General features: G+C 44.3%; 1 protein-coding gene across 1 annotated transcript in view; it reads left to right on the top strand.

The window, feature by feature from the left end:
• Positions 1-8,411, top strand: part of LOC121540463 (rho GTPase-activating protein SYDE2) — a 100,320-nt gene extending 91,909 nt beyond the window's left edge. Inside the window, 1 exon segment of the mRNA XM_041849341.2 lies at positions 5,156-8,411. Within this exon segment, the coding sequence (XP_041705275.2) occupies positions 5,156-5,916 (761 nt within the window). The 3' untranslated portion in view covers positions 5,917-8,411.
• The last annotated feature ends 4,906 nt before the right edge of the window (positions 8,412-13,317 follow it).

Genomic DNA, 13,317 nt, shown 5'->3' with positions numbered 1-13,317 from the left:
TTGTCCCTGACATCCTTGGAGAGCTCTTTGGTCTTGGCCATGGTGGAGAGTTTGGAATCTGATTGATTGATTGCTTCTGTGGACAGGTGTCTTTTATACAGGTAACAAACTGAGATTAGGAGCACTCCCTTTAAGAGTGTGCTCCTAATCTCAGTTTGTTACTTGTATAAAAGACACCTGGGAGCCAGAAATCTTTCTGATTGAGAGGGGGTCAAATACTTATTTCCCTCTTTAAAATGCAAATCAATTTATAACAGTTTTGACATGCGTTCTTCTGGATTTTTTTGTTGTTATTCTGTCTCTCACTGTTCAAATAAACCTACCATTAAAATGATAGACTGGTTATTTCTTTGTCAGTGGGCAAACGTACAAAATCTGCAGGGGATCAAATACTTTTTTCCCTCACTGTATACTTTCTGGGTGATTTAAATATTGACTGGCTTTCATCAGGCTGCCCACTCAAGAGAAAGCTTCAAACTGTAACCAGTGCCTGCAACCTGGTTCAGGTTATCAGTCAACCAACCAGGGTAGTTACAAAGAGTACAGTAATTAAATCATCAACATGTATTGATCATATCTTTACTAATGCTGCAGATATTTGTTTGAAAGCAGTATCTAAATCCATTGGATGTAGTGATCACAATATAGTAACAATATCTAGGAAAACCAAAGTTCCAAAGGCTGGGCCTAATATTGTGTATAAGAGGACATACAATAAGTTTTGTTGTGATTCCTATGTTGTTGATGTAAAGAATATATGTTGGTCCGTGTTGTGTAATGAGGAGCAAACAGACACTGCACTTGACACATTTATGAAATTGGTTATTCCAGTTACTAATAAGCATTCACCCATTAAGAAAATGACTGTAAAAACTGTTAAATCCCCGTGGATTGATGAGGAATTGAAAAATTGTATAGTTGAGAGGGATGAGGCGAAAGGAATGGCAAATAAGTCTGGCTGCACAACCGATTGGCAAACGTATTGCAAATTGAGAAATCATGTGACTAAACTGAATAAAAAGAAGAAGAAACTACACTATGAAACAAAGATAAATGACATAAAGAATGATAGTAAAAAGCTTTGGAGCACCTTAAATGAAATTTTGGGAGAAAAGCAAACAGCTCCATCATTCATTGAATCAGATGGCTCATTCATCACAAAACCAACTGATATTGCCAACTACTTTAATGATTTTTTCATTGGCAAGATTAGCAAGTTTAGGCATGACATGCCAGCAACAATTGCTGACACTACACATCCAAGTATATCTGACCAAATTATGAAAGACAAGCGTTGTAATTTTGAATTCTGTAAAGTGAGTGTGGAAGAAGTGAACAAATGATTGCTGTCTATCAACAATGACAAGCCACCGGGGTCTGACAACTTGGATGGAAAATGTCTGAGGATAATAGCGGACGATATTGCCACTCCTATTTGCCATATTTTCAATTCAAGCCTACATGAATGTGTGTGCCCCCAGGCTTGGAGGGAAGCAAAAGTCATTCCGCTACCTAAGAATAGTAAAGCCCCCTTTACTTGCTCAAATAGCCGACCAATTAGTCTGCTATCAACCCTTAGTAAACTATTGCAAAAAATGGTGTTTGACCAGATATAATGCTATTTTACAGTAAACAAATTGACAACAAACTTTCAGCATGCTTATAGAGAAAGACATTCAACAAGCACAGCACTTACACAAATGACTGATGATTGGCTGAGAGAAATTGATGATAAAAAAGATTGTGGGGGCTGTTTTGTTAGACTTCTTTTGACATTATCGATCATAGTCTGCTGCTGGAAAAATGTATGTGTTATGGCTTTACTCCACCTGCTATATTGTGGATACAGAGTTACCTGTCTAACGGAACACAGAGGGTGTTCTTTAATGGAAGCCTCTCCAACATAATCCAGGTAGAATCAGGAATTCCCCAGGGCAGCTGTCTAGGCCCATTACGTTTTTCAATTTTTACTAATGACATGCCACTGGCTTTGAGTAAAGCCAGAGTGTCTATGTATGCGGATGACTCAACACTATACATGTCAGCTACTACAGCGACTGAAATGACTGCAATACTTAACAAAGAGTTGCAGTTAGTTTCAGAGTGGGTGGCAAGGAATAAGTTAGTCCTAAATATACTAAAAGCATTGTATTTGGGACAAATCATTCACTAAACCCTAAACCTCAACTAAATCTTGTAATAAATAATGGGGAAATTGAGCAAGTTGAGGTGACTAAACTGCTTGTAGTAATCCTGGATTGTAAACTGTCATGGTCAAAACATATTGATACAACAGTAGCTAAGATGGGGAGAAGTATGTCCATAATAAAGTGCTGCTCTACCTTCTTAACAGCACTATCAACAAGGCAGGTCCTACAGGCCCTAGTTTTGTCACACCTGGACTACTGTTCAGTCGTGTGGTCAGGTGACACAAAAAAAGGACTTAGGAAAATTGCAATTGGCTCAGATCAGGGCAGCACGGCTGGCACTTGGATGTACACAGACAGCTAATATTAATAATATGCATGTCAATCTCTCCTGGCTCAAAGTGTAGGAGAGATTGACTTCATCACTACTTGTATTTATGAGAGGTATTGACATGTTGAATGTTTTGAGCTGTCTGTTTGAAATACTGGCACACAGCTCGGACACCCATGCATAACCCACAAGATATGCCACGAGAGGTCTCTTCACAGTCCCGAAGTCCAGAACAGACTATGGGAGGCGCACAGTACTACATAGAGCCATGACTACATGGAACTCTATTCCACATCAAGTAACTGATGCAAGTAGTAAAATTTGATTTAAAAAACAGATAAAAAACACCTTATGGAACAGCGGGGACTGTGAAGCAACACAAACATAGACACAGCCACATGCATACACACACACGATAACATACTTACTATACACACGCATACACATGGATTTTGTACTGTAGATATGTGGTAGTGGTGGAGTAGGGGCCTGAGGGCACACACTGTGTTGTGAAATCTGTGAATGTATTGTAATGTTTTTAAAATTGTATGAACTGCCTTAATTTTGCTGGGCCCCAGGAAGAATGGAAGAGTAGCTGCTGCCTTGGCAGCAGCTAATGGGGATCCATAATAAATACAACTACAATTGCTTGCAGTTAGCCACTAATTCCTTCCAAACCACTCATTGTTGAATTTGCGATTTCCAACTTGTTGTGTAATGTTTATGTCCAATGGCCGATGAGCACTGATACGTTTTATCTATAATTTATCTTCATATGACAAGGATTAAAAAGCATTTGCCAGTAGATTGCCAACTTGATTCATGATGATGACTGCTAGATTGCTAGCTAAGATTTTGAAAGTATGATGTTGACATGATCAGTCCAATCAAAACTACTGTAGATATAATGTGATTTGACGTTATTTTATCTGTGGCCAATGACCTTGAGCCTTCTTGGATGGGCACCCTAATGTAACTCAATGGCTGCACCCAAAGGGCTTGAGCTCTACCCTTTGATTTGGTGGTGACGTAGTGTCCCCATGAGCCAATCACAGCGCAACTAGAGAACATTACCCAATCACGGCGCAACTAGATAACATTACCAACCCCTACGCTCCGTATTTTCCGCTGGCTGCCCCACCACCACCGAAAGCACTGAGCTAGGCTGAAACACCTGCATTTTGGAACTGCCTTACTCAAGAAAGTAAAAAAGAGACCAAGTTTGTATGCAGCTTTATTAACTTAATTTTTTTTATTACATTGTTTGCAAACTGATATGTGACACTTATTAATGTCAAAATATAATGCAAAACAGGCAACCCAATTGTTTTAGCTTAAAAGGAGCTCTGCCCCACCTGCCCTGAATGACGGGTCGCCACTGTGTGTGTGTGTGTGTGTGTGTGTGGGGGGGGGGGGCTGATATGTATATGTGTGTTACTGTATGTGACTGCTGGGCCTTGGTATTTGGTGTATTTCATAAGGAGGCAAAAGTGTGCGTGTGACTCATTGGCCTTGGTGCATGCTGTGGTGTTTATTTTGTGGTCAGGGAGAGATCACGCTATGGCAGAGTGGTGGAGTATAGGGGAAGGAGTAGGAGAGGGAGGAGAGGAGAAGGGTGTCTGAGGCTCTGGATATTTTTAACTGGTCAGGGACAGTACAGTGGAAACAGCCCTGGATTTGGAAGTCTCCAGGAAGGTGTGTGGCAGCCTGGCAGGATGGGGTGGAGGGTAGTTCAGGGTTATTTCCTTATCCTTGGATCAATGGGAGGTGCCTCCTTGAGCCCTGAAAATAAGAATGTTCCTACTGTACATGTACTGCATAGCACAAGCATTATTTGTCCATCAACAGTTTCTCAAAGGGTTTACAATGATTAAAAACATTATTCATACAGTATGATATCAAAACCAGCTGTTGGCTCTACTGTCCTACTGTTGGGTTTGTGTACTTTACTTTCTACCTCCTTCAGCATAAAGGAGCTGTAAAAGTAAAGTCAAATGTCAAGATACTTTCATGTAAACTGTCTGACTGACAGGTTGCTCTTGTTGCAGTGTGTGGACATTGTCAGTTTTACCTCTGAAATGTTTTTTTGTTTTTGTTTTATTCCGCCACTGACTGTAGGAGGTATCTAAAGATGTACTGTCGGGGACACAGTGTAGTAGGTAGACAGAGAGACCGACAGGAGGACAGGTAACTGGGAAGTGGTGGTTGCCGTGTTGGAATGCTCCGTGTTCTGTTATTTTCCTTAGATCAGACATGCTCATATCATGTGATTTCCCTCCTCCTCCTTCTTCACCCAAAAGCAGGGATGTGTGTTAGGTTAGACGTGATTTGTAAACTTTAGTTCACAGGCATTTGAAGACTAGGTTAAAACGTGTGTTGGGTGTAGAAGTGAAGTAGTACAGTGTGTTGGAGTGGATTTAGCATGTCAATGCAGCATGGCATGGGTTGATGTCGGAAATACCACCTTTAGATCCTGACTTTAACTCCAGGAGGACCTTGTGTAATTTTAAATAAGAATATTGGATTTGAATAATTGGTTTACACCAACAATGCTTGAAGAGCATGTGCCATACACCAGGAGTTAACACAGCTAGGACTATGACACTGACTGAATAGCTTCCTGTTTACGCTTTAACTCTTTCTTTCTCTCTCCCTGTCTTTCTATCTCTCCTTCCAGTGGTGGACCCACATGGCAAGACCTCGTCCCCCATCCCGGAGCCCCCCGGCCCAGCCGACCAGCCGGCCGCTCCCCCCCTGCGTCGGAGGAAGGAGCGCCCCCATGTGCTGAACTTAAGCGATGCAGAGATGGCCGGGGTGCTGCGGCCCAGGCCGGGCCGACTGGACAGCCCTAGCAACCGTTACGCCGGGGACTGGAGCCGCTGCGGAGAGAGCTACTTCCCGCCTCCTCTGTCCAGGGAGGAGAATGACTATGATGATGTTCCTTCTGAGGATATGGAGGTCACTGAAGAGGGACAGGAGGGGGTAGAGGACAGGGGACAGGAAGGAGGAGAGGAGCAGAGACAGGAATGGTTACTGGACAGGGGACAGGAGGAGGGACAGGCAGAGCCAGCCACAACCGAACAGGAGCCCCCGCTACTCGAGGAGGTGATGGAAGGACCTGTAGAAGTGGAGAAAGAGGAGAGAGAAGCGGAGGAGGAGAGCGATGCAGAGAAAAGAGTGGAGGAGAGCAATGGCTCCAGTGGCGGTCAGCCGTCAGACGACAGGGTGTTTGATGATGATAATGATGATGATGATGAGAGCATCCTGCCCCTCCACCTCCCCGAAGAGCACACGTACCAGGCCTACATAAAGATCCAGGACATCAGCCCCGTGCTCAGCAACAGGGTCAACCTGCGAGACCTGCAGGAGAGCATCGACACGCTTATAGGCAACCTGGAGAGAGAACTAAACAAGAACAAGCTCAACGTCGGCTACTGACTCAACACACACACAGCCCAACAGGCTGCTAACTCAAACACACAGCCCCCAATGGGGGGGGAAGGCTTAACTAATTCTAGGAGCTCAAGACTTGAGTTGTTGGGGTTCAGGGATTGGGCCCCATGGTTGCCGTGGTGAATCCATGACGACACAATGACATGTGCACCAACAGTATCATGCGTTCCTGCAGAACTCTGGTGTTTAGAACTCTGGTGTGTGATTGGCTGGACACTTCATTTTGCACCTACCCACAATACATTCTGTGATGTTTCCTTAATGTTTTGTTTTTGTTGACTTGTTTCTGTTGTTCTTGTCCGGTTGTGTTTGTTGTTGTTGTTGTTGTTGTTGTTGTTGTTGTTGTTGTTGTTGTTGTTGTTGATTGCTTCTCTTCTTATTAGAATAACCCATTGACCCCCAGGGATTTAAACAGTGCCTTAATTGTGTGAAGGTGGGACTTTAAGGCAGGGGACAGCTTTTCTATTGAGGTACGAAACATTATGATGTACAACAATGCACTTATGAGGCAGGCTTTATTGTATAGTAGCTGACGTTTAGGTACAGTATATGGTACATGCAGTATGGCTGGCTATGGACTGGGAGGAGAACAAGGGAGGAGAGCCACCAGCTAGCGGTTAGCCCACTGAGCACTCCTCCTGGGGCATGAGGGCAACGCTGCTGGGCCCTGTCGGATGGGCAGATGGAGCCTGGGTTAGACCCACAGACCCTATCATATACACAGTCACAGACATACCTGCTCGAATACGATGGAGATACACATATAAATGAGAACATATGGGTGATAAGTGTTTCTCTCTACTTGCTAGAACACGCAGAGTAGCTAATCTAAAGTAAAAAAATATATAGAAAAATGGTTTAATGTATTTGAAAAAGTAATCAGTGAATATGATGACGTTGATGAAAACCATTGCTGTCTGGTTTTCTTTCACCACCTCCTGCCCAACCTCCCACATGATCTAGACAGCGGGTTTAAAGAGGCAAAAGCCCAATATGGGAGACTTATGTATGGTACATACTGCCTGAGAACAGCAGTTCCCATGTTTCATAGAAACAGTTACTGTGTGGAAAGGGCTACAGCGAGGGCTATGAGAGTCCGCTACCTAAATACATATAAGCAAGTTTTCAGCAATCCAGGGATTCAGAATGATCAGTATTTAACATATATATGTATATATAAATGTATTTGGAGTATATAATTTTTTACAGTTTATATATATTTCCATACAGGCATATTTAAATGCTCTCCGTTACCTTGTAGTATGGATCTATAGATATTAACAGTCTCAGACTATATGTTGTGTTGCTTTGTTTCCTCCTCCTCAAGCTACCTGTACACATCTTAAACGTGCTGGACTAATGGTACAATTTAAGTTGTAAATTATATAAGCTAGAAATATGTTCTTGCAGGAAAAGAAATATTGTTATTTTTGTTATATATTTTTGTACATATTTGCCATCTGTTTTTGTCGCCGGTTGGTCTGAGCTGTGTACATATTTGTGTTTAAAAGGTAATGATGAACATTGTTGCATGGTCAAAAGCTTTATTACTGACATAAACAAGTATATTTCCCATCTCCTGAGGTTATCATATCATATTTATGTGTACATACAGAGATTATTTAAAATGTGTTCCTATCCCACTTTTTTGTCATCCCGTTGGCAGCTGCTCACACACACAGACTAACAACAAGGTTGTTCAAACTGACATTAAATTGAAATAATAAAACAAAGGAAAATCATTCAGCTAGCTAGCTAATCCCTGAGGCAATGGCGGTGCAGTGCAGTCGTTTCCGATGGTGATGGGAAAACTATTAAGTGTCGAGCTGTGGTTGTGTCCCAAATGGCACCATATTCCCTACATAGTGCACTACTTTTGGGTCCTGGTCAAAAGTAGTGCACTACATAGCGAATAGGGTGCCATTTTGGATGCACATGCCATTACATAAGTATGTTTTTCTGGTTGTGTTTCTGGTCTGGCACTCATTCCTTACCTCCAGGCATGGATGGCGTGTGGACTGGAGGTTCAGTTTGGAATGTTCAGCAGAGTGCCAGTCCAGTTTACCAGCTGTTTATCCCTCACATGGAAGACACACACACACACACACACACACACACACACACACTCACTCACAGGCGACTAATCTAGTCAAGCATCATCTCTGTCTCTTTTCACTCTCTATGAGCTGCCTTTCCTCCGTCTCTCTATCAATGCATTCCTCCCTCTCTCTATCTTTCTCTTCCACCCTCTCTCAATCTTGTGTCAGATGTCCACATGCAAAATGCACACATACATAAATGTCTGCCTGTACTGTACTCTTCTTGTATGTTTTTTGTAATAGTTGTTTTGTTTCATCTTTGTCCTGTCTGTGTCTGTTTGTCTCTTGGAAATAGAGAGCTATTATGAATGCATCACTAAACAGAATATTACTTTGTACTGATCTTGAGAAATGTATGGTCATATTAAATTATATATTTCACGTGTCTTTGCGTCTTTCTGGTTATAACATTTTTTACAGTTGATTTCAATCGTCTTCTGAGGCCAAATTATTGCCCTGTTGAGAGTAAAGTGAAACGGTGACGCATTCCATTTCGAGGTGCATATAATGTCTGTTATACATATTTTTGCTATTCACTTTTGACCATTATTCCACTGTCATAACACTAAAATAACAGTAAATATTGGGTCTTAGTTTCTACTGTGTTGCCTCTGGAATCCATTGTGATTTCCTGTTTTATTTTAATTAATGATTTAGATGTAGGGTTCTGCAGGTGTTTTGGTTAATCTATGTTCGCTATGAAACAGTTGAAGCAATAAAACACAGGATAGAAGTGAAGTGTTCCTGGCTTCTTCCACTGCAGATGGAGTTGGGAAAAGTTTTGGGAATTGCCCCTATACTCTGTGGGAATCTCCCGGTGCACGACACTGCTTCGGGGACATTCCCAAAAGACAACCCGCATCATAGTAGCCCTGTTGAGTGGCCCACCCCAAGTAGTAACATTACAATTATAAACACCTTCAGCAGTGAGTGAATGTCACACCCTGGCTCTGGGACTCATTATGTTGAGCCAGGGTGTGTTCATTTCTATGTGTGTATTTCTGTGTTGGTGTTCATTCTAGTTTGTTGTATTCTATGTTTGCCTGAGTGACTCCCAATCAGAGGCAACGAGTGTCAGCTGTTGGCTGGTTGTCTCTGATTGGGAGCCATATTTAACTGTATGTTTTCCCTTTGTGGTTGTGGGTTTTTGTTCCGTGTTCGGTCATTGATACCGTGGACGTCACGAGTCGTGTTTTGTTTTGTATTTTGATGCTTTAACTAATTAAAGTATGTTTGTTCATCACGCTGCGCCTTGGTCTACTCCTTACCTCGATCGTGACAGAAAAACCCACCATGCAACGACCAAGCAGCGTGTCCAGGGGCAGCTCTTGGGCTGGACATGGGAGGAAGCGCCGGGAGAAGAGACGGTGGAGGCGCGCCGTAGAGAGGAGCTACGGCGTGATCAGGGTCGTCGTCGGACGGTCGTGAGGCAACCCCAGAAAATTTTTAGGGGGGGGCACACGCCATGGACGACGGGGCTGACGGAGGAGAAAAGGGGGCGGATCCAGAAGGCCACCAGGCCAGGGGTACACCGCCCTGTACGTCCTGTGCGGATGCATTCAGCCAGGACGGGTGGTGGCCGCTCTTCACTCCAGGCCTCCTATCCGTCTCCACAGCCCGGTTCGGCCTGTCCCTGCTCCACGCACCAAGTCTACGGTGCGCGTCGCCAGCCCGACCCGGCCTGTTCCTGCCACTCGCACCAAACCTACGGTGCGCGTCGCCAGCCCGGTCCGGCCTGTTCCTGCCACTCGCACTAAGCCAGGGGTGCGAGAAGTCAGCCTGGTAAGGCCCGTCCCTCTTCCACGCACCAAGCCAGGGGTGCGAGTCGTCAGCCTGGTAAGGCCCGTTCCTCCTCCACGCATCAAGCCAGGGGTGCGCGTCGTCAGCCTGGTAAGGCCCGTTCCTCCTCCACGCACCAAGCCAGGGGTGCGAGTCGACAACCTGGTAAGGATCGCTCCTGTTAAGTCCAGTCCTGCTCCAGCCGGCGGGGCCAGACTGGACCAGGGGTACTATGGGGGGTGTATTGGAGGGTGGTGGTCAAGGCCGGAGCCAGAACCGCCGCCGAGGAGGTATGCCCGCCCAGCCCCCCCCCTGGTTTGTTTAGTTGAGGTGCGGTCGCAGTCCGCGCCTTTAGGGGGGGGTACTGTCACACCCTGGCTCTGGGACTCATTATGTTGAGCCAGGGTGTGTTCATTTCTATGTGTGTATTTCTGTGTTGGTGTTCATTCTAGTTTGTTGTATTCTATGTTTGCCTGAGTGACTCCCAATCAGAGGCAACGAGTGTCAGCTGTTGGCTGGTTGTCTCTGATTGGGAGCCATATTTAACTGTATGTTTTCCCTTTGTGGTTGTGGGTTTTTGTTCCGTGTTTGGTCATTGATACCGTGGACGTCACGAGTCGTGTTTTGTTCTGTATTTTGATGCTTTAACTAATTAAAGTATGTTTGTTCATCACGCTGCGCCTTGGTCTACTCCTTACCTCGATCGTGACAGTGAACATAGAATTCCAGATGATACAGACAAATTTCAGCTGTAAATGGTTTTGTAACTTTTTTTGATGTGATGGGAGTTCGTGTGGCATTTTTGTTATGAACTAGATTCAGTACAGTGAAGCTTCAGGGTACAGAGTATACCACACCGGTGACAGTAGTACTACTGTAGCTAGTGGGTATGTTTTTTATCACCCTGTGAAAAAATCTATAATTCTCCCAGCGCTTTTGATTCAGTCTAAATCTAGATTGGCATTTCAGCCCTTTTAGAGCAAGCCAAAGTTTTCATTGAGAATTTGAAGTTGCATATCATTTCAGGTTATACTGTATAATGTGGTAGTCTGAGAGTGTCAAGTAGGCAACAGTTTGTCTCCATGCCCATTAAGAAAGTTTTAAAGCTGTTATTTCAAGATATAAAACTATTATGTAACCCAATGAATAAGCAGGGAAGTGTTATAAATAATTGTAAAGATACACTGTCTACCAGCTCTCACAGTCTCACGTCAGAATTTGATGTTCATCCATATTTCTCAAACGGCAAATTTCAAAGTTGTTCCAAATTTCAAAGTGTTTAAGGTTAAGTTTAGGCATTAACTCCGAATTTATAAGGTTAGACATTAACTCAGAATGGTTAAGGTTGGGGATAGGCTTAAAACCAACATATCAAAAACTACTTTTATCGCTGGATTTGAACTTGCAACCTTTGGAATCGGTGGCAGATGCAAAACCGAAACCTACTTGAAGGTAACAGCTCTCATTGTTGCTCCTAGTGGCCAGTTTCCACGTCATCTCCCGACGTCCTCAGACATAGCTGGACGTTGAATGCTGACTTGTATCATGGGTGACCTGGCTGACACTGTCCTGTACAGAGAACTATTTATTGATATCTTCCAGTTTTATTTAGGTACAGTAGGCTACAGTTGGCAGTCCCATATTCAAGACTTCAAAATTCTATTTTAAAAGTATTTCCTAAACTTAAATGTTTTATCGCTTCCCCTTTGAAGTAGTTTTCTCTGTCATCTTAATGAAAGAAGCTAATTGAAACTCCATATGAGGAGACAAAGACCAGTTAGACATAATAACTCTGGTTTGTTTTGTCAGTGAGGGCCGCAGCCGCCACTTGATATCAGCCCGTCTATTGGAGTGAACTCAACTGAACTTTTGATCATTTTCTGGAGAGAGAGAGAGAGAGCGATATAGGTCTCTTTGGGTAAACATGACAGCCACCTGCATGTGAAACTAGACCTACTCCACCCGTCTCCCTTCCCTGTCCCTCAACCTCCCTCTAAACCCTCCTTAGATGAGCACCAGTGGCTACGTTTAGACAGGCAGCCCAATTCTGATATTTTTTCCACTGATTTGTCTTTTTTACATCAACTCTTTCCACAGCAGATCTTTTTCAGAACTGATCTGATTGATCAACAGACCAATTACTGAAAAAAAGATCAGAATTGTGCTGCCTGTGTAAACTCAGCCTCTGTGTGTGTTGCTTTAGCAACCTTCTCTACCAAGGAGGAGAGGAGAAAAAAACACACTTTCACTTACAGGGTCAGTGATCAGTTAAGTATATTCTCAGAAGTCTAGAATAGGATTATTATACACTGCTAAAAAAAATTAAGGGAACACTAAAATAACACATCCTATATCTGAATGAATGAAATAATCTTATTAAATACTTTTTTCTTTACATAGTTGAATGTGCTGACAACAAAATCACACAAAATTATCAATGGAAATCAAATTTATCAACCCATGGAGGTCTGGATTTGGAGTCACCCTCAAAATTAAAGTGGAAAACCACACTACAGGCTGATCCAACTTTTGATGTAATGTCCTTAAAACAAGTCAAAATGAGGCTCAGTAGTGTGTGTGGCCTCCACGTGCCTGTATGACCTCCCTACAACGCCTGGGCATGCTCCTGATGAGGTGGCGGATGTTCTCCTGAGGGATCTCCCAGACCTGGACTAAAGCATCCGCCAACTCCTGGACAGTCTGTGGTGCAACGTGGCGTTGGTGGATGGAGCGAGACATGATGTCCCAGATGGGCTCAATTGGATTCAGGTCTGGGGAACGGACGGGCCAGTCCATAGCATCAATGCCTTCCTCTTGCAGGAATTGCTGACACACTCCAGCCACATGAAGTCTAGCATTGTCTTGCATTAGGAGGAACCCAGGGCCAACCGCACCAGCATATGGTCTCACAAGGGGTCTGAGGATCTCATCTTGGTACCTAATGGCAGTCAGGCTACCTCTGGCGAGCACATGGAGGGCTGTGCGGCCCCCCAAAGAAATGCCACCCCACACTATGACTGACCCACCGCCAAACCGGTCATGCTGGAGGATGTTGCAGGCAGCAGAACGTTCTCCACGGCGTCTCCAGACTCTGTCACGTCTGTCACGTGCTCAGTGTGAACCTGCTTTCATCTGTGAAGAGCACAGGGCGCCAGTGGCGAATTTGCCAATCTTGGTGTTCTCTGGCAAATGCCAAACGTCCTGCACGGTGTTGGGCTGTAAGCACAACCCCCACCTGTGGACGTCGGGCCCTCATACCACCCTCATGGAGTCTGTTTCTGACCGTTTGAGCAGACACATGCACATTTGTGGCCTGCTGGAGGTCATTTTGCAGGGCTCTGGCAGTGCTCCTCCTGCTCCTCCTTGCACAAAGGCGGAGGTAGCAGTCCTGCTGCTGGGTTGTTGCCCTCCTACGGCCTCCTCCACGTCTCCTGATGTACTGGCCTGTCTCCTGGTAGCGCCTCCATGCTCTGGACACTACACTGACAGACACAGCAAACCTTCTTGC

Source organism: Coregonus clupeaformis, unplaced genomic scaffold, assembly GCF_020615455.1.
Source record: "Coregonus clupeaformis isolate EN_2021a unplaced genomic scaffold, ASM2061545v1 scaf0127, whole genome shotgun sequence".
In the NCBI taxonomy this organism is placed as follows: domain Eukaryota; kingdom Metazoa; phylum Chordata; class Actinopteri; order Salmoniformes; family Salmonidae; genus Coregonus; species Coregonus clupeaformis.
This window is presented reverse-complemented; position numbering and strand designations above follow the sequence as displayed.